General features: G+C 54.3%; 1 protein-coding gene and 1 non-coding gene across 2 annotated transcripts; one reads left to right on the top strand and one right to left on the bottom strand.

The window, feature by feature from the left end:
* Positions 1 to 70: 70 nt before the first annotated feature.
* Positions 71 to 24,242, bottom strand: SLC41A1 (solute carrier family 41 member 1). Its single transcript, XM_077771996.1, has 11 exons — positions 23,884 to 24,242; positions 21,133 to 22,152; positions 13,254 to 13,361; positions 12,090 to 12,161; positions 11,327 to 11,471; positions 11,070 to 11,216; positions 10,310 to 10,457; positions 9,345 to 9,424; positions 8,317 to 8,451; positions 7,784 to 7,932; positions 71 to 3,793 (listed from the first exon to the last, which is right to left on the bottom strand). Exons 2-11 carry the CDS (start codon positions 21,505 to 21,507, stop codon positions 3,608 to 3,610), a joined length of 1,545 nt encoding a protein of 514 aa, XP_077628122.1. The 5' UTR covers positions 21,508 to 22,152; positions 23,884 to 24,242; the 3' UTR covers positions 71 to 3,607.
* LOC144238336 (U4 spliceosomal RNA) lies at positions 6,658 to 6,795 on the top strand. Its single transcript, XR_013337086.1, has one exon. It is a non-coding gene; the product is annotated as a U4 spliceosomal RNA (small nuclear RNA).
* Positions 24,243 to 26,305: the final 2,063 nt, after the last annotated feature.

The following is a 26,305-nucleotide window of genomic DNA, read 5'->3' as shown; positions in this document are numbered from 1 at the left end:
TAATGAACCCAATGGGGGGGGGGGAATCCTTTCACAACATATACATATATCAAATCATCATGTTGTATACTTTAAATCTTTTACAAGTTTATTTGTCAATTTTACCTCCATAGAAACAAACAAACAAGCGAGGCTGATTACTGGGGTGAGTAATGCTCAGCATTAGTATATGCTCTGTAAGAGTGTCCCACATCTGGTGGGGGAAGTGTCCTGGGTGGACCGTGGTTCCCGGCAGAGGTTTTAGAGTCAGACAGACCTGGGAGGGGGGTGGGGAGCCACACTGGGGCTCTGCTCTTCCATATCTGCCATGTCAGAAACATCGCTTTTTCCCAGACGTGTGTGTCTCCTAAGGCTGTGCCGTCACCGTCACCCTCTGCCCTCCAAACTCCAGTCACATGGAACTCTCTGTAGTTCTCCAAAGCTTCACACTCACTTCCCCACCTAGCTTATTGTTCTCTCTGAAAGCCGGCTCTTTCCCTTCCCTCTTTCTGCTAACTCCTATTCCCCTCGACTTCCTCCAAGACTTCCCTGACCCTCAGGACCAGGGGAGTGTCTTTTCCATCTGCCTGCTCCCGTAGCCACCTTCCATGTACCCCTATGGTCACTGTATTGGCGTTGCCTTGTCATTGGCCAGCCCCCCACCCCTTAAGCAATGACTAGTATTCTGGGCGCTTAGTGTTTGCTAGGCACAGAGCTTGACGCTTTACGTGTATTACCTCGCCGAAATCTAGCAATTGTGGGCAGTAAGTATTAGTACAGATGAGAAAACTGAGGCTCAGAGAGGATAAATGATTTCCTAATGTTGCACAAATGCAAGCAGAATCGAGGATCTGAACTCAGGCCTGTCTGGCTCCGAACCCTTTGAAGTCCATTGTAAATGTCTAAGGGCTTACAGGGTGGAGCACAGTGAAAGCACGTAGTGAGTCCTCAACAAATTGTAGCTGGTATTACTTTGACCCAACCAGACCATAAGCCTCTGCAGGGAAGAAATCTTAACCCATAGACGCTTGTGCCCCTTAGCACGATGCCCCCCCAGAAGCCAACTCAGTGCGGAGAAGGCGAGGACACCGCACGGGCTTCTGGGATAAGTCCCAGAGCACCACTGACTGTTTCCCAATAAATGACTGATGTGTGTGTTTTCAGCACACATCTCTGTATGGGAGAGATGTTTCATTTCTTGTCATACTCTGGCCTCTTGCCATGTCTGAGCGAGGAGGGGGCCACGGAGGGGAGGCGAACAGCTGGAGCTGCTTTGGGGTGAGACACACAGGAACCGCCAACCACCTAAATAAACGTCCTCTTTATTTTACCAAATATAATTTATCAGTTACGTTGACATTTGTCAATTCAGTTATAGTAACTATAAATAATTCTCTTAAGACACAGTTCTGTAACTTTTTAAGGATACAAGAGTAAACCAAATGTTGCTCCTCGCAGCCAGGCCAAAATGACATGCAGTTTGTGCAATCAGGGGAAAAGAAACGAGTCTTCCAGCAAAGTCCACTTCGTTTTCTTTCCCTCTCTCCCACAGTCCTCCCTCCGCTCACACGCTGAGGGTTTGGGGTGCGCCTACCTTCCTGGTTTTTCAGCAAAGGAGGACGCTCCCCAGTCACCAGGGTGGCTTGGCCAGACTCCAGAGGCGAGGAAGGGGTGAGTGACAGGGGAAGGGGTGACCGGAGAACACAGGGGCACAGCCTCGGGGGCAGAGGACTTGGTTTTGGTGCCTGTACAAGAGTCTGTGTGCAAATGTGTTTGGAGGTGGAGGGCAGTATAAAAGAGGGCCTGAGGGAAGAGCAGAAACAAGCCCCGTGTAATGAACTCTGCCAGACACGGCCCCAGCTAGACAACCTCCACGGTTCCTTCCAATTCTAAAACCCCAGTAAATGCCCTGGGTGGAAATGGAGGGACAGAATAGACAGTGTCTGGACGTACGGGCTGAGTTCCTGGGGTGAAGCTTGGTGTTGGTAAGAGACAGGGTCAGTGCCTAGCCTGGTGCTGGAGGTGCGCCTTTTGGGCTTGAGAGGGGAGGGCTTACGGGGGAGGGGGAGAGAGAGGCTAGAAGAAAACCTGTATCCACATGAGTGTGGACACGTTTCCCATCTGGTCAGAGTAATGGGCGGGGGCAGATGTGGAGGCTCGTGTTCCCTAAATCTTACACCAGGCAGAGCAGCAGCTGGTGACATCCAGCCTACTAGGTCTGAATCCTCTTTTGGGTGGCTGATGAGGAGGGGTAGTTTAGAGAAGTGACCTGCCGGATGAGCAGGGGGGCTGGGGGCTCTAGCTGGGGTCAGCACTGCACAGAGGCGAGATCTAGAGGAAGGTCCTGGCCTGGTGACACAGATGCAAACACATCTAGCAAGGAAGCTTTCTCTGTCACATTGGAAGGGGCACATGGCCTTTGTGTCCGGGTAAGGAGGGGAGCTTAGAGCCATTTCCCTGACCGCCGGCACGGTTCCTAACACGTGGTGGGCCCTCAATCGGTATTGCTTCAGACCAAGCCTGCACATGAGCTCCTCTTCGGGAAGGCTATGTATTTGTTGAATGAGCAAATGAGTGAATGAATGAATGATGAATGAGGGCAGAAGCCAAGAGAGAAGAATGTCCACAGCAGGATGGCATGAGTGATTTCGGGAAGGGACAGAGTCTAAGGTGACGACGTGAAATGTCCTCGGGAGAAACAGCGACAGTGAGACACCCTGGCCGCCCTCTACCTCCCAGCAGCCTCCACACACTCAATCCCTGTCCCTAATCATGGAACCCAACCTGGCAAGCTCTGGAAAAGGTGGTGTTGAGAGACAATTAGACACAAAGAGTAAACAGAGATGAACAATCGGTCCTCTGGGCCCAGGGATGATGTAGATCCTGGGAGACCTATTGGTGGACATGGGTCGATGGAAAGACCAGGCCCCTACTCATATCTTCCCGGATGTGACAATCGATTGGAAAAAGATCACAGGGAGGGGTTGGTGGTGTTTATCAGACAGTTGGGTGAGGGGCGTGTGTACAATTTGAACGGTCAGTCTACCTCACTCTTTTTGGGACTGAGGGAGAAGAGGGCTAGGATCACATGCGGCCAGGAGCAGCTATCTCCTCACTAGTGCTCTGAAGTTGGTCCGTTTACAGAAAAAAATGTGTGTGTGTTTTGGGAGAATGGGGGGAAATGGTATTTATCTCTCTGTTCAATCAAAAAGAAAAAAAAAGAAGGAAAAGAAAAAAACCCCAAAACCAGAGCCTACTCACAAAGGGTTTCTCATTAGGGCCATGGCCGCATTTGCTAAAGCTAAACCAGATGCCCGCAGATCCCAGACGGAAACCCCTGCCCCGATCCGCATCGCCTGGAGGCACCCACCAGGAAATTGCACTTGGTGATTGTCTCGAAAATCAACTTGTACTGCTCATCTCAGTCCGTCTGTCCTGCCTGAATTCTTGCTATACAAACTTGGCTCAATGTATAAAAATTCCCATTGAAAATAATGAGAATTCGGTATCAAAGTGAAGTCCCTAGAAAGAGGTGGGAGTGTGGAGTGGGGGTGGGGGAAGGGGAACAAAAGAAAAAAATTCAAACAGAAAGTGCAGGAGGGGTGGGGGAGAAGGCTGAATGACCAGGCTAGTCCCCGACATCCGTGTCTCGGTCCCCAATGAGCCAGAGGACATGGAAGCTGAGTGCTAGGAGCCCAGTGCCAAGCAGGTCCCCCAGAGCTGTCAAGTATGGGATGGAGAAGTTGTCTGGGTCCAGGCCCCGGCCCCACATCCAGTGCACCATCCAGTCTGCGATGTACAGGAGAATCAGCACCTGGGGAAACACAAGGGCCCGGCCTATAGCCATCCCCTCTCTCCAGGGGGAGCCAGAGGCCACACGATGGAAGGCATTCACCGCCACACAAGGCTCTGCTATCCACAGTGGTACAGCTCATCTATCTACCCCAGCAACCCCTTTATGTTCCTCTACCCCACAGTCACCACTTGGAGCAGACAATCGGCATCACATGAGCTCTTTGGGGTCCCCAGGACCCCACACATCAGCATCGTATTCCACTCCTAAATTTACCAAACAAGGGACTTCCTAATTGAAATCCTACTTATTGCAGTGATTCAGCACTCTTGCCTCTAATTCTGGGTCATCCTATACTCGGGTCCCTCCAGTGCCCGGCACGTGGGCTTCTCCGGGAGCCTGGCAAGGGGCTGGGGACTGGAGCTGCCTTTCCACACAGGGGCTTTTCCGTGGAGGAGAGCGGAATAAGGACAGCATTTGAGGCTGCTGCCGGCGCACTTGTACAGGTGTCTAAATTGCAGTCGATTATCCCAAGCTAGCTTTCTCCTGACCCTTTGCGTTCTGCTGCCGTGGGCTCCTGCAGAGCCAGTCTAGCTTAACATTAGCCCTAGCAAAATAGAACGGTGAGTCCGTCAGCTGGATGTAAAGCAGAGCGCACATCAATTCAAAAACCCATTTTGGATCATCTGCTGCTTTGATTTATCTCTTTGCTTCCCTCCCACTTCTACAGATCAAGAATGATCTAGATTAGAACTTTGCTAGTGGGCCCCGGACCAGTAGCATCAACAACAGCTGGGAGCTTGTTACAGACGCAGAATCCCAGGTCCCGCTCTTGATCTCCTAAATTGGAATCTGCATTTTAATAAGATTCACATACACTTTTAAGTTGGCAAAGTGCTTAATCTAGAACACTAGGGAAGAGTGACTCAGGCCTGTGTCTTCTAGATCCTCAGCACCATCACTGATGTTTGGGTTCCCTAAATGCCCACCTCTGCGTGCAAATGAAGTACTTTCTACCCGTAAATCTCCAACACAGTCATCTGGGAGGTTTTGCTCTTAACCGTATTTTGCAAAAACTGGTATGTAAATTCTGTCCTAAGGGGCTCAGTTGCAGGAACTGGAGGCCCTTGGGGGATCCTAAAGCCAGAACCAATACCTAATTTTAGGCAAACTTGGTTGTTTTCTCGAGGGCAGCCAGAAGTTACGGTTCCAGCACCCTGCACGTTCCCCCTTGCCTTGCACACAACAATCTTGTACTCCTATGGCCTGCCCCTGGCCCTGGGTGGGGGCCAGCCCCCCCCCCTGCCCTCTAACTTCGCCCCCTACCCAGCAGCGGCAGAAGAGTCCCAAGTAAAGAGTGTGGCCAGGAGGGCTTCAGGACATGCTTCAGGAAGGGCATGGCAGCAGCCGACCCCTCATTCCGGCCTCCTGAGCCAGCTCGGTGACACATGGCCAAGAGGAGGAGCAAAGTACACAGAAAGAACCTTTAGAGGGGGCTGAGTGTGCAGCTCTGGCTCCCCACAGGCCTAGAGAAGACAGCAGGGGTGAGGGTGCCTCCAGCCGGCCCCAAATGGGTAATAGAGCCCAGGTTTATCCTTCCCGATGGAGGCTGAGGGCTACCCTCCAGCCACAGACCCACGGCGTGCCCACTCCCGCTTTCCCAGTGGCCACTGGGCCAACTTGCAGGGAAACGTGGCACCTGGGAAACTGCCGCGGGGCAAGAACTATGGTTGATTCTCAGCCCAGCCCTTGGGAAGATGCCCAAGCACGCAGCCCTTTCAACGTTTGGAGTGAGGGGCTGGAGGGATAAGAGGTTACCAAGAGTGGACTGGTTAAATGAAATTATGTACATCTATATGACAGGAGAATGCAGCCATCAAAGAACCAGGGTGCTCTTCTTGCTATGTGCTGATGTGGACTGATCTCTAGGATAAACTGTTATGTGAAAAAACAGGTGTGGACAGGGTGAAGAGTGTGTTACGTGTGTGTAAAAAAAAAATAAAGGGAGGGAAATAAGAAAAATTATGTTGGTTTGTATAAATACATAATAAGCTTGAAGGATATACAAGAAACGGATGACGCGGATGGCCAGGAGGAAGAGACTGGGTGGCAGAGAGAGGGCAGAGAGGAAGAGCTTTCACTATTAACTGTTAAAATGTTTAAGCTTTGGGGCGCCTGGGTGGCTTAGTCGGTTAAGCGTCCGACTTTCGCTTAGGTCATGATCTCGCGGTTCGTGGGTTCGAGCCCCGCGTCGGGCTGTGTGCTGACTGCCAGCTCAGAGCCTGGAGCCTGTTTCAGATTCTGTGCCTCCCTCTCTCTCTGACCCTCCCCTGCTCACGCTGTTTCTCTCTCCTAGAAATAAATAAAACATAAAAAAAATTAAAAAAAAAAATGTTTAAGCTTTGGGGCATCTGGGTGGCTTAGCTGGTTAAGCGCCTGACTTTGGCTCAGGTCATGATCTCACGGTTTGTGAGTTTGAGCCCCATGTCCGGCTCTGTGCTGACAGCTCAGAGCCTGGAGCCTGCTTTGGATTCTCTGTCTCCCTCTCTGTTCCTCTCTTGCTTGCTCTCTCTCTCTCTCTTTCAAAAATAAAGATGAAAAACAATTAAAAAAAAAAGGAGTCATTGCCTTTAAAAAATTTTTTTTTTAACGTTTAAACTTTATGGGGCACCTGGGTAGCTCAGCCTGTTAAGTGTTGGACTTTGGCTCAGGTTATGGTCTAATGGTTTGTGAGTTTGAGCCCCGCATTGGGCTCTGTGCTGACAGCTCGGAGCCTGGAGCCTGATTCGAATTGTGTCTCCCTCTCTCTCTACCCCTCCCCTGCTCATGTTCTGTCTCTCTCTCAAAAATAAACAAACATTAAAAAAATTTTTTTAAAATATTTAAGTTTTGTGCGGTGGCAGTATCATAGCTAATGAAGTTCATCTGAGGCGCGATTACTGCTAATTAAAATGTTTTGAACTATGTGGCTGTTATTACCAGTCAAAAGTCACGTCTACAGAAATTGAAAACGTAATACTAGGGTGGCTAGTAAGGGATTGCGTCACTGGGGGGTGGTGGGAGCTTGTGATGGAAGAACGGTTCTGTGTGGTGAGAAGACAAAAGTCTGCACGTGACAGAATGGCACGGAATTAAACGCGCACACACGCACACGAGTGCATGTAAAACTGGTGCGGTCTGAATATGCTCTGTGGAGGTTCCAACCTGCACTGCCTGCACCTGCTCAGCACCATTAGGTACTGAGCTGTGTGAGATGTCACCAGCGCAGAAACTGGGTTAACAGTACGTGGGATCTCTTTGTCCATGTTGTTTGCAACTTCTCATAAATACATAATTATTTCAAAACAAGAGGCTAAAAGGGGGGCCTGGGTGGCTCAGTTGGTTGGGCGTCTGACTTGGGCTCAGGTCATGATCTCATGGTTTCTGTCCCAGGTCGGGTTCTGTTTCAGTCTGTGACTCCCTCTCTCTCTGACCCTCCCCTGCTCACGCTGTCTCTCTCTCTCTCCTAGAAATAAATAAAAATTAAAAAAAAAAAAAGAAGTTGAAAAAAAAAGGAAAAAAAGGAATATTACTCTAGGGAGAGAGTGTATCATATTGTAGAATGGCAAGGCACACAGGACCCCAGTGTGGTGGTGTTGACATTCTTTTCAGGCCATGAAACCCTTTATTCAGATGACATCTCCTAATGAAGCCCCGCATGCAAAACAAGCATGCAAATGGCCAAGTGGCGCTCTGCAGCTAGGCCAGTGAGGGTGGCGCCCGGGCCCACCTGCTCAGCCCCCTACAACCACCTGCCTGAAACCACCACCTCGGGTCCCTTCCTCTCAATTTACAAATGGATCTCTGAGGCTCAGAGAAGTGAAGCAACTGGGCCAAAGTCACACAGCATGTTAGTGACCCTGCTGGACTGGCAGCCTCCTCTCTGAGCCCCTGTCCAGTGTTTCCTGGCCCCCCAGTCCCAGAGGAAGCAGAGTGCCTGGCTGGCCACGCCCACGCCCCTGCGGTCCATACCTGGAGCAGCGCAGCGGTCATGTAGAAGATGATGAAGATGAGCGTAAGGGTGGTGTGCCCGCCCTGCATGCAGCTGATGGTGTAGAGGAACACCAGGTGCCCTGGAACCACGAGGAGGAAGAGGACGCGAGCCGAGCGCGAATTCACGTCTGGGACCAGCGGGGAGAGGGGGCGAGGAGGTGAGCAGGGGGAGCCCCGGCCCCAGAAGGCCTTTCAGTCAGGAGGTCCCACACGGCACCCCAGAACAGCAGGCGCTGACTCTATCCTCCACCCCGTGGTCCCCAGCCCCCATGGCGTCCCTGGAAAGGACAGTCTTCCTGCCTGGGATCTGCTCTCCAGAAAGAAGGAGAAGCTGTTTCTCAAGGGAAGCTCACAGAGTGTCGGCCCCCTCCCCCCAGGGCTGGAAGGGACTATCAACCCCCGAGGGCTGGAAGGGACAGTCACCCCCCGCCCCCCCGCCAGGGCTGGAAGGGACAGTCACCCCACCCCACCCCAGGGCTGGAAGGGACTAGAGGCTAGGACTCTGCCATTACCAGGACTGAAGAAGGTGGTGCAAGGACTGGGGCAGCGGCGAGGGGCTTGCTCAGAGTTCTCCCCTGGCATCCCATTCATGTGCAGGAAGGTGGAGATGCGGCTGGCCTGCACTGCCACCAGATTGCCCCCGACACCTGTAGAGAGACAGATGCCCTTAGACGTGAGAGGGGTGAGGAGTGGGGAGGGCAGAACACATCCACCAGTCCCCAGGAGAAGAGTGAGACACTGAGGAGGAAGACCAAGATGCCCCCACTTCCAGGGAGTCTTCCAGGCTCCTTCCATCCTCCCCTCTATGGAGAGGTGGCCGTCCCCTGTGCCCCTTGGGTGGCTGAGAGTGCAGGAAGGGGCGCAGGCCGGTCTGCAGACTCAGGGAACCCGTGTCCCTGCTGTCCCGCACAGTTGAGGCGACAAGGCCTTGCCTTTCCACAGCTCTGAGCAGACCCAGGCCCCCCACACTCCTGGGCTGGTTCCAGGGACTGATTTCAGGAATCAGGTGTGAGCTCTGGACTCTGGAATCGGGTACCTGTCCCAGGAGCCGTGCGGGTTATTGTTGCCCTCCCACCGCTGACCTATTCCCCGCTCTTCTCAGCCTTGCTTGGAGCTCTGAGGGGCTGACTTCTGCACACTGCATCACCCAGGCTCCCTTGCTGGCTGCCTCTAATCGGGTTTGTTCAACAGGAGGCACCAGTACGTGAGTCAGAGATGGGGGAGAGAGAGGGATCAGGTATGTCTTTCCTTATCCCAATCTGCTTTTAGGCAGAGGCTTACCCCTGTTGGGGGCAGAGGTGTGTTCCCTCTGGGCTCCTATGACTTTATTTCCTCCCCTTGACACTTGAGGACTAGGGCTTCCTGTTGTTGCTAATCTGTGGGTCCTTCCCCGGCTCTCTGCTCTGTGAGCAGCCCCTTCGTTAAAGTCTTGAACTCTCTGAGCGGGATGCTCTTGCCTGTGGGATCCTGATGCAGGGCCCCCCACAGCCTCCCCGCCTGCCCCCCTCCGTTCCCCCAGCAGCTGGTGCCGACACCTCACCATTAATCACAGGCGTGAAGACAGCCATCCCTGCAAAGTTGGGGTCTGAGACAGTCTTGTCCAAGATGAGGCCTCCCACACTACACAGACAAAGACAAAGTGACACAAAGGTCACTGAAGGGCTGTGTTTCGGTTCCGGGGATGACGGGCACAGGCCCCTCTGGCCTCGGGGAGGAAGGGAAACGAGGTGCTCCAGGGGTCCCTTGTCTCCCAGGCCTGGCCTCCTTTGCCAGAACTAGTTGCTGCTTATAATATTCCGACCTGCTGGAGCGGCCCCGGAGCTAACTGGTGGCACCGGGGCAGACAGCCGCCTCCTGTACCCACCCCGCAGGGCGGCTGGAGCGGCCCAGGGCCACCTGCCCAGGAGGACGGCGGTGGTGCACCTGTTGGGTCCTCATTTCCCCCTGTCGTAACAGGGCCGGGCTCTTCCTCAGGAACCACCTCTCTCAAACTCAGTCACCGTGGTTCAGGTGGTACTGCTCCAACCATGGCCCGGCCCCAGGCCCGGCCAGTCACAGCCTCGCTTTCCCGAGGCCACGGCGATCGGTTCAGGCGGAGCCGTGTGACTGGTTGAGAGCCGGTGAAATTCTGTAGTGGGACCTTGTGGGATCGTGGAGAGACTTCCTCTCACGGGAGTTAGTAAGAGTGAGGAAAGTATGAGCCGGCAGTTGCAGACGGTCACAGGGAGAAGCGGAACCGAGCGTTGGAGAATACCAGAGCCCTGACGTGACCACCGAAGTGTCTGAGCCCAGCTGTGCCGTTTTAGCTCCCGAAGCCAGTGCCTTCTGCTTCTCAAGGCCACCCATTTCCGATGGCTTCAGCCACATGCAACAGGACATGGAGCCGATACACCCTTGAAGGCATTTCTAGGGTCTGCACCAGAACCCTCTCCCTTTTCCAGGGCTCACCAGGGACTGTGGCAGGGTGGGACGAGGGTGAGGGTGCGTGCAAGGGCCCGAGCCTACCTGCTGATGGCCATGGCAATGATGACGGGCTCCCAGCCTGAGTACAACACTTCCCTTGTGGCTGGGCTCCGTCGGGCCAGCACCACCCAGACAGGCAGCAGGGCCACGAAGAAGGCACACACCAGGGGGTAGATGTATTGCCAGTCATCTGAGAGAGGCAGAGATCAGAGGGAGGTGAGCACTGCAGCTCCCTGCTCAGGGCCCCCCCCGCCCCACTCGGCCTGCCGATGTGCCGGCAGATCTCAGGGAACGTCACACTAGGTGCCTGTAAATACATGACCTCATTGATCCTCCCTGTAAGCCTGGGACACAGGGGGAGGCCAGACTTTTCCATTCTGTGGATGAGGGAAACCAAGCTGAGAGCTTCCCAGGCATTGGGCTGATCAGGGGCAGAGACCAGGTTCTCGGCTCCTTTGCTTTGATCCCCAGAAATCACGGTCTCCCCTCCCCTTCTTCATTCTGCAAGCAGATTCCAGACTTCAGTTCCTTCCTTTCACCCCTTCCACCTTGACTGCTCCAAGGCAGGTAGGAATCCACAGGACCAGGCAAGAATAGATTTCTCAGATCCACTCCTGTGCCCCGCTGCCTGCGTGCATTTGAGAATACTTAGCCCCTGTCTCTACGCTCTGGAGTTATTACAAAACTGTGTTCCAATCGGATAGGTAAGAACTTAGAGGAAATCCTTACACATTGGCAAACCCACCACTGTCTCTCCCACTCCCCCCAACCCTGGTCACACCCTCAGTGGCCTAAGCCTCACCCTGCTCCAGGTAGAGTCCCCAGCTGATGCCTGAGAGCAGTGCCAAGGTGATGAGGTCACCCAGGCTGGCGGCAATGGGCGTGGCCACATTGTCTGGGTTGATTCCAATCTTTCGAGAGCCAATGATGACCCCAATCATGATCATACCTGGGGAGGAAGAGGGGGGCCGGGCAGGGCAAGAAGAGATACGGGGGTATCAACAAAAGGAGAGATTATAGGTGCCAGGCTGATACCCTACCCTTCTCTTCCTTCCTTACCCAGTACCAGGGATGCAATGAAGGCCGTGGCCACGCTGCTGGCACAGAGTAGGAAGGCATGCGGGATACTGAAATGGCCGTCAGGGATCCAGCCAAAAACGACGGCTGCGATGGACGCCAGGAAGCCCACGACCGTGGCCTGCACCTGCGGTGGGAGCGGGTAACTCAGAGTCTGGGGAGGGGGTGGGGGAGCGGAGAGTTTCCTAGCACAGGTCACCGAACCGAGCACGTCGCCAGACCTCTCCTTGGCTCTCAGCAGCCCCAGGAGGCAGGCTGGGCCGGACTGTGCAGTCCTCCTGGGCTGGAACGATGTCTTTGTTTATTTAGTTTCACACCAGACACAAGTACTAGGCAGTGCACCCTGCAGGCGCCCAGGACATGTTACTTGGCCAAAGAAGCATTCCTCTGGGGATTGGGGTGAGGTCCAGCAGAGCCTGAGCCTTCAGTCTACAGACAAGGCCAGAGACTCAGGGGATGAGACTCCCGGTCTGGAAGCTGTATAGCCTCATGTGGTGGATGACACTCCAGCACTCCTGAGTCCGATTTGTGGGGACTCACACCCAGGGGACCCCTGCGAGTCGAGAACTGACGTGGGGCCTGCTGGGGTCCTCCCCATCTTGGCCCTTTTCCTGGGAAACTTGGTTACCTCCTAGAGCTGCTGCGGGAGAAGCCAGCGCGGCAGGATGAGGCGCTGGCCTCAACCTTTCAGATCCCTGACTAAGGGGGAAGCTTAGCCCACCCTCTCGGGTCTCTCCTCTCTTACCTGGATGAGGGCCATGTTCCCCGTGATCATCCTCCAGAGCTCCTTGGGTGTGTCCATGTGCCCGATGTTGGCCTGGGAGAGGGAGGGAGAGGGGCTGGAGCTCCAGGCCGGACAAGGCCTGCGGCTCCATCTGTTAGGATCCTGTCTGGGTCGGGAGGCAGTGCACGTGGCCTAAGACTCTGGGACCAGGGTGTAACCCCCAGGGAAAGTGGAGCAGCATCAAGGGGGCCAGAGAGGGAAGGAGCTGCTGCAGCTGGGTGAGGGCAGGAAGGGGGCTCCCAAGGCAGCCCCCCTTCTCCTCGCCTCCTCTCAGGACAGCCGCTGAGCCGAGGCAGCGTCCATCCTGTGAGCTGCTCGTATGGGTCAGAGTGACCCCATCCCTGGCTCTGAAGCCAGCTTGCCATTCTCAGGCAGGAAAGGTCAGCCGGTGGTGCAGGACCGGGGCTGCAGGAGGGTCTGGGGAGAAGCGAGGTGGCGTGGGGGGAGGCTGGAAGTAAGGCAAGATGGGGTGGGCTTGACTGGCTGCCACTCTCTCTGCTGCCCTCTCTAGGCTTGTAGCCACGTGGGACATCCCTGCCAGCTGGCTTTCCTGGCCCCCTGAGTGTTACTGCCCCCCACCTCCCAACCCGTGGCCCTGGATCTGGTTGCATCTCTGAACCATCATGGCTGATCCATGGGGCTGTGGGAAGGGGGAGTGATAAGCAGCTCCCCCTCTGTCTATTCACTTAGTGAAGAGCCAGCCGCCGTGGGGGGAAGGGGACGGGATGCGAGGGGGGCTGGGCAGGCCTGGCCCTGCTCCTGCCCAGCTGTGGAGCAGGGCTGGAGATCAGAGGAGGCCCCCATCTGTGCAGGTGGACGACCAGCATGACGCTTGCCTGTCAAAGCTGCACAAACAGTCACGAGGCGGGTTGCGAAGCAGGGGGTGGGGCAAGAGTCCAGGGACAGCTTGGACATCCAGAAACCAAGCCTGGGAACCACTCTGGGCAGGGAGCCCCTGCCCAGGAGCAGGACGCCCAGGCTGGGATCTCCCTACACCCTCCCGCCCCAGCCCTGCACTCCAGGCCTGGGCACTTGAGAAAGGCCTGTAGTGAGTGATCTCTCAGTCTGGCTCTGTGCTGCCTGGAGTCCTCTGTGTGTCCCTTTCCTCCCAGCCAGGACACTCACTGCGGTGGACAGCCTCGATGCCAGGGTCATCTCCAGGTTCCCCTTCAGCCCCAGCAGTGCGGGCACCAGGATGAAGACCTCTGTCACCTTCTGGAAGACTTCCCAGTGCTACGAGGTGAAAACAGAACCCAGGAATCTCAGTGCCCCAAACAGTTGGCATCAGGTCGAATAGATGGCCTGGGATCGGGGGCTCAAGGAGGAAATGGAATCAGCAGGGCGTGAGCACGCCAAGCGCCTTTCCTCCAAGACCCTGGAACCGGACCAAGCGCGGGGTGCTCCAGACGACACCCTCCCCCCCCAGCCCTTCCTGCCACCCAGAAATGGGGAGACGTGGAAGGTTGCTTCCAGTCAGGAGACCCCGGCCTGGCTCCACCTCCTCTGCCTGCTTTCTGGAGCCTGAGGGGAGTGGAGGCGAGGACTCATACAGCTATGACCCCAGGCTGGTTTACACCCCAGAACTCCTTCCCAGTCCCCCCTCAAATAGCAATCCCCAACCTCTTTGCCTTCAGCCCAGTTTCTCTGTGGCCACAGCCTTGGGAGGTGTTGTCTCAGCTGCTGACAGCCGGGCTCCGCGGGGCTGGGGCTGAGGAGATTAGAGTTTGTTTGGTTTCTGTGTCCAAGGGCTTTGGGCCTCAGCCACAGCAAGTCTCAATAGGCTCTGAATGAAGACCGGGTCCCCAAATCTCTGCGTGCCCGTATGCAAGAGGCTTTTTAGGCCTCCTCTGCATTCCAGTACCTCACATACCTCCCCCAGTCTCTCAACTAGGAAAGGCGGGGGTACGCCTGTGGGAAGAGCACTGGACTAGGAGTCAGGAGACGCAGGTTCTAGTCTGGGGACCATCAGGCCTTGCTCTCCAACCAGTTTCTTCAGCTCCCAGCTGTTACGTGCCGACAGCATGCTAGGCTAAGTGCTCTGTGTAGGTTTTCTCATCTTGTCCTATCAACAGTCCATGCAGGGGGGCACTCTTTTTGTCCCCACTTTGTGAATGAGGAAAGAGCGGTTCACAGGGCACTATACTTGTTCATGCTACGAGGGGAAAAGAGAAAGAGCCAGGGTTGGCTATTTGAAAGCTACTTTGATTGCAAGTGACATTGAAGATTTGCAAAAAAGGCTGGGGCTGCGCCTCCCTCCCTGGTGCTGGCTGCCGCACAGGCTCCAGTATGTTCTTTTATTTGTTTAGGAACGGGCCACCTTCAGGTTTGGAGAGGGAGGAGGGGGTACGCGGCCAGGCCGGTGCACGTAGGTTGACGAGGGAGCTGTGATCAGGAGGCAGAGAGCTGTGTGTGCAAGGGCACCGGACTGAGAGCCTTGGGTTTCCTACAGAGACCACGGGCGTGGGCCTTATGCTCCCCCTCCAGCGGCCTCCTGCACGGACCAGTACAGGGGCCTCAGAAACATTACAAGGGCCTCAAGCTCCCGACTGTAAACTGTACAATTCAGAGGCCAAATCGGGTGGTCTCTAAAGGCAATTCCAGCATTGACGTTCTGTAGTTAAGAATAAGGCTGTAAATCAGCCCCCCAGAGAGATGTATCCTCTTATACCCATTAGATTGGCTACCGTGCAAAGTCCCCAGAAAAGCCCAAATGTTGTTGGCAAGGAAGTGGAGAGACTGGAGCCCTTGTGTGCTGTTGGTGGGGGTGTAAAACACTGTAACCGCTGTGGAAAACACTATGGAGGGTCCCACCAAAGTTAAAAATAGAACCGTTCTGGGGCGCCTGGGTGGCTCAGTCGGTTAAACATCCAACTTCAGCTCAGGTCGTAATCTCACGGTTCGTGGGTTTGAGCCCCACGTGGGGCTCTGCACTGACAGCTCAGATCCTGGAGTCTGCTTTGGATTCTGTGTCTCCCTCTCTCTCCCTCTGTCCTTCCCCCACTCATGCTCAGTCTCTCTCAAAAATAAATAAATAAATGTAAAACAACAACCACCACCACCCAATAATCCAGCAATCTCACTGCTGGGTGTATATCCAAAAGAAGTGAGAGCAGTCTTGAAGAGATAGTTGTTCACACATGTTCACAACACCATTACTCACAATGGCCGAGAGGTACAAGCAAGCCTGGTGTCCACTGATGGATGGATACACGCGAGGTGGTATGTGCAGACAGTGGAACAGTGCTCCCCCTTAAAAATGAAGGACATCCTGGGGTGCCCAGGTGGCTCAGTCGGTTAAGCATCCGACTCTTGATTTTAGCTCAGGTCATGATCTCATGGTTCGTGAGTTCAAGCCCCACACGGGGCTCTGCACTGACAGCGCGGAGCCTGCTTGGGATTCTCTCTCTCCCCCTCTCTCTCTTTCTCAAAATAACTTTAAAACTAACTAAATAATTTTTTTAAAAAAGGAAGGCAATTCTGACACATGCTATATAACATGGATAAACCTTAAGGACATTATACAAAAGTAAAATAAGCCAGTCATAAAAAGACAAATACTGTACAATTCCACTCATATAAGGTACCTAAAATAGGCAAATTCATAGAAATAAAAAGTAGAATGCTTGGTTGCCAGGGGCTGGAAGGGGATTTAGTGTGTTTAATGGTTATAGACTTTCTGTTTTGCAAGATGAAAAAGTTCTAGAGATCTGTTTCACAACAGTGTGAATATACTTAATACTACTAAATTAAAAATGGCTAAGATGATTAACTTTGTTGTGTGTGTTTTTACCACAATAATAATAATTAATAATAATAATAATACAAGATGAGCAAGGATTATCAGAGGAGGCTGGATACTGGAAGGGCCTTGAGGGTAAGGATTTCTCTCTTCTTGTCAGAGTTCTTTCTGTGGGTGTGCGCATGTTGCTGGCGCATACACTTACCTGAGCTCCTGGTCTGGCCCCTCACAGGTGGAGGGCCTACGACTCTCTTTAGGGGGGCCTCTCCCCAAGACTAAGGATGGAACAAAGTCTCCACTCCCTGCCTGCCCTGTCTCCCCCGGCACCAGTTGCTGAGTTTGACGTTCCCACAGGAGGAGCCGATCCCTTGCAAACAGTGGAGGGATGCAAAACCCCTCTCACTCCCAGGGCCTCCAGAGAGAAGGCAGCCCCGGTGAGCCCCAGACACCCTGGAGGGACTTGGGGACCATTACTCCGGGACACGGCTAGGGCACACCACTGGGGTCCCAGCTCCCTGCAGACCCGGCCTCGCTCTGCTTCACCTCAGCCTTTCTCCCTGAACTGGACAAACAGCTCCAGAGAGGGGAAGAACTCCCCTCCCCTCATGAGGGTGGCTGATTGTGGACTTTCGAAACTTCTCTCAGAGCACAGCCTCCTATCCCCTCCTCACGGCAAACCATCCGCCCTCCCAGGTTCCAAGCCGCCAGCTCTGTGCACAGCTTGGCTCTCCTGGTGGGTGCGTGTAACGTATACGGGCTGCCAGTGAAACAGCCTGGAAAGAACCACTTTACGCGTTCGCATGTAATGTTGTCTAAATGGTTTGTAAGGAGTATTGTTTGTCTCTGCGATTATTTAAGAAAAACATGTAGGAAGCTCAGCTAAACCCCTCTGGCTGCCATGGTGAGCACTCCCATAGCCCTCCACCTCCCGGCACATATGTTAGAAGGCCCTAGAAAGTATGGGGTTTTGGTAGTGGCAAGATGAGAAATAGAGAGGCAAGGGGAACATGCAGCCACAAGAGCAGCCCCTGTGCAAAAGTTTTCCCAGTCCACACACAATTCGGCCTGGGATCTTACACCGCCTGACCTCCAGCCTGGCAGAGCCCTGAACTGGCACTTGGGTCAGAGTAGCCAATTCCTACACACATACTTTCTTCACCCACAGAGCTTTCTTAAAGAGGCCGCTCAGGCAGGAGCAAGGGAGGGGTGGGGGGCCTCTGAGACACACACACATACACACACACTCAGCGACTCTGGGAAGAGAGGCTGGTGATGTGGAACCAGCCTGGGGGCCAGGGCGGCCCTGAGGTTGTGTGGCTAGAATGTGGCAGGGGCAGACAGTGAGTGTCTCTCTTCCTTCCTTTGGCCTAATTCAGGCCCATCCTGTTCATCCTGGCAGGGAGTGGCTGCCCCCGAAGTCAAACCTGTCAGCCAAGCCTTCACCCACGCCTTCCTGCTCTGCTGGGGATAGAAAAGGGTACGTTCCAGGAAGCGCTACCCCACTCGGTAGAGGAGAGCATCTACAGATCTCACTGCTTTTCAGAAATGCAGCTCCTCTTCCCTTTCCCTGTCCTTGGCTGGGGCTGGGGGCAGGTGTTCGTTGGCTCCTGATATCTGGGGGTGAGAAACGAGAATGCTCCCCCCACACTCCAAAATAATCCTGGTTCAAAGCAATCACCCTAAACCCCAGTGGTCCTGATGGTACCTTTTCCTCCCTGCCCTTCTGACTTGCCTCTCCGGTCCCTTACCTCCTCTGGCTTCACATACCGACTTCCGCCCGCTTTGGAGCATTCTGCCCTGAGCTCCACCCCGCCCCCCCAACCCCCCACCGAGGGTGGCAGCAGGGAGGAAAGTCACAGGCAGGAACAGGTGGAATCAAGACCTTAAGAAGACTAAAATCCCTAGAGATAGGCTCTGAGCACCAGGCTGTGGGAGGGCCCCAGAAGCTGGGCTGCAGTTGAAGACCAAGTCAGAGTCATCTGCCTGAGGCTCTCTCCCTCCGCAGGCATCCCAGGTGCCCAAGCAGGAGGCCGCAGGACAGCCTGGGTATCCGGGGGTGTACAAAGGGTGAGAAAGAGAGTGGTCATTGGAGATTGGATCCGATCATTCTGCCCGGAGCGCCAGAGGCGCTGGGAGCAGGCCAGCCAGGCAGGAACGCTTCTTTCCCTCCACTTCCCCGAGCCCACGTTTGCCATCCACTTTCATCTCCGTGGACTCTTCCACATACACAGCAGGACAGAGAAGCTGGAGGAGGAGGTATTTGGGGGAGGGGGTTGTCACCTTTCCTCGGGATTCTCAGCAGGTGAGTGAGTTAAGATAAGGACCTAGGGGGCTCACCTGTCTTAACACAGCTGAGAATTCCAGGGAAGGTTGGGACACCACCTCCGGCTACCCCATCCTTGACAGAAAAGGCAAGTGAGATGCCCAGGTAAGGAGCAGGGGGGTGGGGGGGCGGGGCACAGATCACCTTCCGCAGATCCACATCTGACCACATTCAACCAGCCCCCTCCGACCCCAACAATGGGCCCAACCCTGCTTTCCTTCCTAGATGTCATAGGAATTTTCAGCCACAGTTTGGACGTTGGAGCAGATGGCAGTCCATGTATCCTTTTTCACTTTTGGCCAGTACACCAGCTCCTTATCTCACTGCAGAGGCTGGCTGTGCTCGCTGACGGGAGGGGAGGGCAGATAAGGGACCACAGAAAGGAGCCTCCTAGGAAGAGACTGAGTCTTCTGCAGTAGTGTGGAAAGATGGGGGAAGGGGGCAGAGCAAGGAACCATAGGCACCGGACTTCTGCTCATCTGCTTTGAGATGCTGGGGATACTCGATAGCCAACCCCTCCAGGTGGCCCCTGGCCACCTCACTACCAGATTCTGTCCCACTGAAGGCCGTCCGTCATGGCTTGTGAAGGGGGAATACACGTGTGAATCCCCAGCAAGCGTCCTGCTCTTCCTGAATCTGAGATTGTCAGTCACCCCTCTCCCCCTGCCTTTCCCTCTCCTGGATGTGGAATAAGAATCTCCCTGTGGCCCCATGTCCCGGTCCTTCTGCACCCTCCTCCTGTCCTGATATCACTGTAGCCATCTGCAAGGGCTGCTTCAACCCAGCTGTGACAGGAAGGCTGGGGGAGGGGGAAAAGGACAAACCCGCCATTGTCATCTATACCAAAGGACCTTAGCTCTGGGGTGAGAGCCTAAGTGCCACACTGAGGGCAATTGCTGGCCCTCTGTGGGTACACTGAGCAGGCTCCAAAGGTGCCTACCAGTGTCTCAGGCTCACGGGTGTGGGGTGGGGGTGGGGGTGGGGCAAGATGTGAGCAGCTTTTTCCATCTTTAGAATTCTGAGTGTGTGGGAATGGGGTGGGGTGGGAGACTGCTAAGAACCTTTTTTCTTGTTCACTTTAGACTATAACTCCAATTGTTCCGGATTCTGATCCACTCTGTCCTTTGAGGGAAGAGGTAGAGAGCAGACTCCTCCCTGAGTCTTTAACCAACTGGCAAATCATGGGCATGGTGAAGGCCATAGGAGTTACAGCCCAGGCTCTGAGTCAGGATGACCAGGGGCAAGTTACCTAATCCCTTTCAGCCACAGGTTCCCTCTCTACAACACGGAGACGATTATGGTGCCTACCTCATGGGCCTACAGAAGGCCATTACCATTACTGTAATTATTATGCAGAAAACAAAACCACTGGACCCTTGGTTGTAAGCACCAAACCAGAACTCAAAAGCTCTTAACAATGAGAACCGAGGCCACAGGAAAGGGATGGAAGAGGTGGGGACACTGCTACCCCAGTCTCATTTCTTCTCTGGCTACCACCCCCGCTCCCTGCCCCAGGAGGAGAAGCAGCCAGTAGGGGGAGGAATCCAAAGCCTGCCTTCCCAGCTCCAGACTGGCTTCCCAACCTCCATGAGGAACAACCCTGAGGACGACGCGTCAGGGGAGAGGGAGGGTCCTGTTATCTGGCTGAGGCACTTTGGCATGACGTTAACACCATTCTCATCAGCGACAGGAAGTGCAGGTTTCTCCTCATAGGGGCTCAAGTCAAAGTGGTCCAGGTGGCTACTGTTCATGGAGCCACTTACAACCAATCACCATCAGTTCCCTGGGACACTGGCTGGCCTGGCTCAGGGGAGGGGATGCTTAGCTCCATGTCCTCATGGATATGGGAGATTTCATGGCTAGGGACAAAGAAGGGGGGGGGTGGATCCCAAGGGCAGAGGCCAGATTTTCCCTGGTCTTTATATTTCTCTAAGTACCTAGGACAGAGCTCAGCACTCAGCAGGAATTCGATACCTGCTAATGCTTAACTTTGATAAACCCAGCACCTTCGGAAAAACTCTGTGTCCCTTACTGCACGTCAAAAACTTTTACCTGGAAACAAGACTTGACTTCTCTCTTGGACCTGAAGGTTCTGGGTGAGTCCTAAGCTGCAATGTGCTACATAGCCTATCCCTGGCTTTTAGCTTCCAGATCCTGCCAATTGTTATCCTTAACTCTAGCCGGTAGCCTCACAAAAAGCCTTCTTTGCTCAGGGCAGATTCATGAAAGACAGGTAAGAAGCAAAGAGGAGAGACAGCTGTGCCCAGGCCTGGTTACATTTTGTGCCCATTTACATCACAGAATTAGTACTTCTAGGGCTTACCACGCCCCCAGCCCCCACACCTTCCCACCCAAATCATGCATCAGATAGCATGTGCTCACCCCTATTCCCCAAGGAGATCGTACTGAGGTTACAGGCGCATAAGGAACACAAAATGCCTTTAAGAACCTTCCCACTTAATCTGAGACCCTCTTGGCAGCTGAACAAATTCCTGCCCAGCAGGGGAATGGAGGGGAGACTTGAAACTGAGCTTTCTACTGTGGATATCCTTGAAACCCCAAGTGAAGGGAAAAGAAAGCATAAGAGGAGTCCCAGCTAAGTGTCTCCTACTGAGCCGGGCTCAGGAGGAATGCCCAGGAGGGATGGCAGGTAGGAACCACGTTCCACCTCTCCTCGTCCCAGCCTGAGCCCTGGAACACATTCTGCTTCTGTTAAGCAATGCTGCCCCGGACACCTCCTCAGGTGCTTCCTCAAGCCTTCTGTAGAAAGTAACTAGACCAAGAAGAAACCGAGGACGTGATCCAAAGGGAAACAGTATTCTAGGAAGCAGCGGCTGCTTCTGACGGGGGGCGGGGTGGAGAGAAAACTCTAAGAGTCCATTTCCCAGGAGGAGAAGGTGGCCCCAGGTTCACGGTCAAGAGCTGCCCGACCCAGGTCCTACCTGCACGATGTCCAGCACCATGCCAGCAGCCACAGTCCCAAAGCCTGCCAGGAGGAAGGGAAACAGCACTTGCAGCCCGATGGAGAAGGAGGTCTCCTTGAGTGGGGAGGGTGGCGCGGGGCCACGGTCTGTGCTGACGTCGTCACTTTCATTGCTCTGGCTCCCGTTCTCCAGAAGGGCGTCCTCCTCCCGAACCCCCTTGGCGTTGGCCCGGGACTCGATCACCACCACCTCCACCCCGGCCCCATCAGGCCCCAGGAACTCTGAGGTCCCAGCCAAGGGCTCTCGCCCGGGGCCATCGGAAGAGCAGGGTGAGGGAGTTGGGCCAGTCCCGTTCAGCTGGTGGGCGTCCTTCGGCTCTGGCTTAGAGGACATGACGGGAAGGGAGGAGGGGAAGGGAGAACTCTTCTCTCTCTCTCTCTCTCTCTTTGTTTGCTTTCTCTCTCCCTCTCTAAGTTGGGAAAGAACTTAGTCTTGGGATGAACCCAGGCTTGGGTGCCGCGGGACCTCTTCCCACGGCTCTCCGCTCCTCCCAGGTGCTGCAAGAACTGACCCACTGACAGGCAGCCCCATCAAGCACTGAAGCCGCGAGCTGGAGGGAAACAAGAAACTCCTCACCAGGCTCTGCAGCCAGCCACTAGGGGTGCAGATGCCTGACTCCGGGGCCGGCCAGGCCAGCGCTGTGCTTGGGGGCAAGTTATCTGGCCTCTTTCTTATCTTCTTTGGTTCTGAGTGGCAGGCTCCTCAGAGCAGGGGGCATCCAGAGCAGAAGAGCCCAGCCAGGTCTGGGGTGGCCTCTTAAGTGACCCTTCTTTCATGAAAAGTAGCTTGAGTTCAAGTCCTTGAAAGGCAGCCTCGGCTGCGGCTCCTTCAGCTCCCCACAGCTCCTCGGGCTCTGTGGTCCCAGGGCAGTGTCTGCCGTCCTTCCCCTCTCCTCCAGGGACTTCCTTCCTTCCTGGGAAGACCTTGTCCCGCGTCGAATCCCTGGTCCTTAAAGTCACGAGAATCTGTGTGGGACACCTGATGTGGGAAGGGAGACAAGAAAGAGAATGTCATGATATGGCAAAGGGGAGCTCATACCGGGACAGTTTCCCCACAATGGCAGGCGCTAAAGTTTCCACTAAAACTACCCATTCCTGCACTGTGACATCTGGACGGCCAGCAGGCACTGACCCTGCCATCGTCCTAACCGGCAGCGCCCCCCCCCCGCTGTGGTCAACAGCAGTGAGATGTGGCCAGCCTGGGATTGGCAAGATGTGGTGCAGGAGACCTTGCCATTGTCTTCTCGGCAACTAGGGCTGGACAGAGATGTCCTGGGGCAGAGATCCCTTCTCGAATGCTTAAGAACCCAGGATTATTTAAGTGCAGTGTCCAGTGGGGTCAGTTACAACGGTCACAAGCTCCCTGCCACACAGCATAGCCACTGCCCTGTAGAAAGTGATTGTTGACAGTCACGAGACAGCTGCACGAGGCAAATAAACAAGGAGGATCTGATCACTACATAAAGGTCTCCGGACCCCCAAACGGCCGTAGCCCCTGACGGAGGAAAAACAACAACAGCAACAACAATAAAAACTAGGAGGACTCCCTGGGCAATGGGGCAAGGCTGCCAGACCAAGGCCAAGAGCCAGAGGCCTACCCACTCCTGCCCTTGAGAGTCAGCAGTGTTACAAAAAGCACAGACGCTGACTGGGATCCAGGCTTCTGTCTCTACTTCTCTCTCCCTGCTCTTGGCCCTGTGGGTTTGTCAGATAGGACAAGGGAGTTATCTCAGTTTGAAGGGGGAGAGGGCAAAACTATTGGTTATTGTGCGCACATTTCAGTTCCCTAGGTTCGTCCTGTTCCCCAGGGTTACTGAGAGTTGGAAATAGTGGAATTCTTGAAAAACAAAAACAAAAGACAAAAGCAGCAAAACTAAAAAAAAANAAAAGAAAAAAAAAAAAAAAAAAAAAAAAAAAAAAGAAAAGTAAAACAAAGCAAAGCAAAATATAAAGCAGCAGCATAAGCCAAAATGCACTTGTTTCCAAATGCATGTGTCTGGGTGTAATGGTCCCACTTTTCTTGTTTAAGAACACCCCCCCCCAGGCCCTGATCCCACCCTATCCCATTTCACCAAAATTGTTCTTAGAGGGGAAAAATAAATAAATTTAAAGAGAATTTCCCTAGGTAGGATGAACAAGTACTTAAGTATTCCAAACACAATTAGTCAACTCCAGTTTGGGGAAGGGTGATTCAAACTCCAGTAACTGACCCATGGGAATTGTCTTCTCTTTCTATGGACTCAGGTCACACATCCAGATTCCCTTTCTGGACCTCTTTAAACGCAGTCCTGTGGTTCTTTCAAAGACCCTCAGTAGAGACCCAGAAAGAGACCTCCGAGCAGGAGAGAGTCCACTGCCCCTGTCCCCGCAGTGCACGCCAGAACCTGACCCTCCTCCTCCTCCTGTCTTCCTGGCAGGCCACCTAAACTGAAAGGGGGCTCGCAAGAAGAGAAGCCAGTGCCTCACCCCACACCTTCCAGTAAAGAGACTTCAGACGGGCCTAAGGCCCTGGGGTGAAAGAAGCAAAAGTAAACCAGGATACCCTGAGGAGGGGACAAAAAAGACCCGTTTTAGTATCTCCAAGCCCAGGGCGGCGGCGAAGTGACTGGGTGGCCTCCCCCGCCTCTCCGGTATTCAGACTCAGCAAATGCGCTGCTCGCCAGGGCTCCCGCCCTCTGCCACCCACCGCCCCAGACCCATCAGGACTGACCTGCCTCTCGCTCGGAAGGAATGGGGGCGCCTGGCGAGCGGCACCAGGGACCCGTGGTCTCGGGGGGTGCAGGGTTCCCCCTCTTCTCATCACTCCTCCTCGGCAGAACTCCTCGGTCCCCGGCGTGCTCCCCCCCGGACCCCCGGCCAAGGCGAGCGTCCAGCCGCGACACCCGGCTGGCTACATTTCGCCTCTGCGTTACAGCGAGGCCGCCGCTCCGCTTCCACGAGGGGTAGGTGGCCGGGGAGGGCAGGATATACCGCCTCGGGCCCAGGCGGGGGGGACCCGGACGGGGGACCGTGGGGCTGAACTTACTCGCCCCCAATCGCTTCTTGCCCGCGGACTTGGGCCCGACTGGTTGGCTGCTAGTGGCAAACGTGATCTGGGGCAGACTGGGTGGCACCCCCCCATCAAAAATAGGTTTAGGATGGACAGCTGCGGCAGCCAATCGGAGGCCGGAAAGGGGGCGGGCTCAGCCACGGCCCGGCCCCTTTCCTTCGCTTTGTGCCTGGGAGGCGGGGCGCCGGGGAAACGCAGTGCGAGGAGTGACGGCAGCTGCGGGCCGGCGGCGGNTTTAAAGGCTTGTGCGCCTGTGCGCGTTTCCTCGCGCATCCTGAGTGTTTCCTCCAGCCTGTGGCCTTCGGGAAGACCGAGAAGCGTCGGTGTGGAGCCAGCCAGCTCTGACCCCGCGGGCTCAAGCACCCATCCCCGTGCTGGGCACCCGGAGAGAACCGTCCCCACCTCGTTCTTGGGCACAGCCCCTCTCCGGCTGGCTCGGCCCCTCGCGCTGCCTCCGGATCCCGCGTTCCTCTAAGCAAATGGCTCAGCCCTAATGGAACCGGCCTTAATAACGTCCCAGTTTTGGAAGGGGTGGGGATNTCTCGGCTGGGGTCCCACAGGCACCACCTGAGGGAGGGGCAGAGGGGAGCCTGGCTTCCTCTGACCCGCTATTCCTGGTGGCATCATAGGGGAGAGGTGTCTGCATCCCGGGCTAAACGAAATCCAACTTTCCCTGACGCACCTTGTGGGATCAAAGAGGGGTGTTCCCATCTCGCCTTTTGCCACTTCCTCCCTGGGGTATCTCCACCTCTCCGACGCAAACTCAGTACCAGCTCTCTTTGGGATGTTTTTGTGCAGGCGATGTGACCTCCCCCAGAAAGGAACTGCCACCCCCCAGGTTTTCCCCTCTTGTCAGTGGAACCTGTGACCGGTGGTTCCTTCCTGCCCTTGTCCACCGGGAAAGTGGCTCGGGGGGCACTCTAGCGTGGCTCCAGACCCCTGCATGGGGTTTGGAGTAGGGATGCGCCTGGGGAGAGGAGAAAGCGGTACTGGGTTTGAAGCTGTTGGCTGCCCTTTCCTCTTTCGGATACACGTGAAACACACACAGAACCTGAGCATCTCATTCCTTTGGACGACAGATATGTGCAACCTGGCCCCACCCACCCTCTCATCCTCCCTCCCATGCTAGTGCTTGGGATTATTTCCGTTTAGCTGCTAAAACATTTGCATCAAGGGCCTGCAGTCTCTAGAGGAAATATGTCTTAGGACCCCAATTTTGGCTTCAAACACTGGGTCTCTGCCTGGAGGACTAAGTAGCTGCTAGACTAGGAAGCAGTGGGCTCTGTCAAAAAGGAGCCGTTTTTGAATAGAGGCTGTAGGATGAGGTAGGAAATTAAGGCTGATGTATCTGGACTTTTCAGTCAGGGGCTGGAGACAATTCCTGTGTTGTTCCATTCACCAGTCTTCCCTGCTACTTTACCCCTTCCTACAGCTCAGCCACCTGTATGTAAAATCTTTCTCTCCCCTATTCCCTTCCCACCTTCCATTTTTTACCCACCTGAAGACAGTTTTCTCCTATAGGTTTTTTTTTTTTAATCAAAGTATACCAGACATGTGTGAAAATGCACAAAGCTGGAGTTTACAGGTCAATAAATTATAACACAATGAACATACATAACTGCCACTTAAATCCAGAATTAAATCATTACTGGTATCCCAGAAGCCCTCACTGTCTGTCTCTCCCAGTCACTACCCTACCCTCCTTACCACAAGTGACCTCTAACACCATGGAATAGTTTGGCCAGCTTTTAACTTTATATAAGTGAGACCAGTAGGTATCCTTTTGTGTCTGGTTTCTCTCACTCCATATTATTTTGTGAAATTCATGAATATCACATGGTGGGAGCAGTTGTTCACTCATTTTCATTGCTTTACTGTATGCCATTAAATGAATACAGTATAATTTATCTTTTATTCTGTTAACAGACAGCTGAGTTGTTCCCAGTATGGGGTTATTATGAATAATGCTGCTATAACAGTTTTGTTTGCGTCCCTTGGCACACTTAAGTTCGTATTTCTGTTGGGTATGTACCTAGGAACAGAATTACTGGGTCCTAGAGTAATCTTATGTTTAGTGTTAAAC

The sequence above is a fragment of the Crocuta crocuta genome, unplaced genomic scaffold, assembly GCF_008692635.1.
Source record: "Crocuta crocuta isolate KB4526 unplaced genomic scaffold, BGI_CrCroc_1.0 scaffold318, whole genome shotgun sequence".
NCBI classification, from domain to species: Eukaryota; Metazoa; Chordata; class Mammalia; order Carnivora; family Hyaenidae; genus Crocuta; species Crocuta crocuta.
Note: the sequence above shows the minus strand (reverse complement) of the source record. Positions and strands in the feature narration are given on the sequence as shown.

What these genes read in the sequence shown, in the direction of transcription:
- SLC41A1 (XM_077771996.1), bottom strand. Translation starts at nt 21,507, where the DNA reads ATGTCCTCTAAGCCAGAGCCGAAGGACGCCCACCAGCTGAACGGGACT. An exon ending in TGGTGCTGGACATCGTGCAG is followed by an intron (nt 13,362 to 21,132) that starts GTAGGACCTGGG and finishes TTCACCTCGTAG; the next exon opens with CACTGGGAAGTCTTCCAGAA. An exon ending in CACCACCTTCTTCAGTCCTG is followed by an intron (nt 7,933 to 8,316) that starts GTAATGGCAGAG and finishes CGCTGGTCCCAG; the next exon opens with ACGTGAATTCGCGCTCGGCT.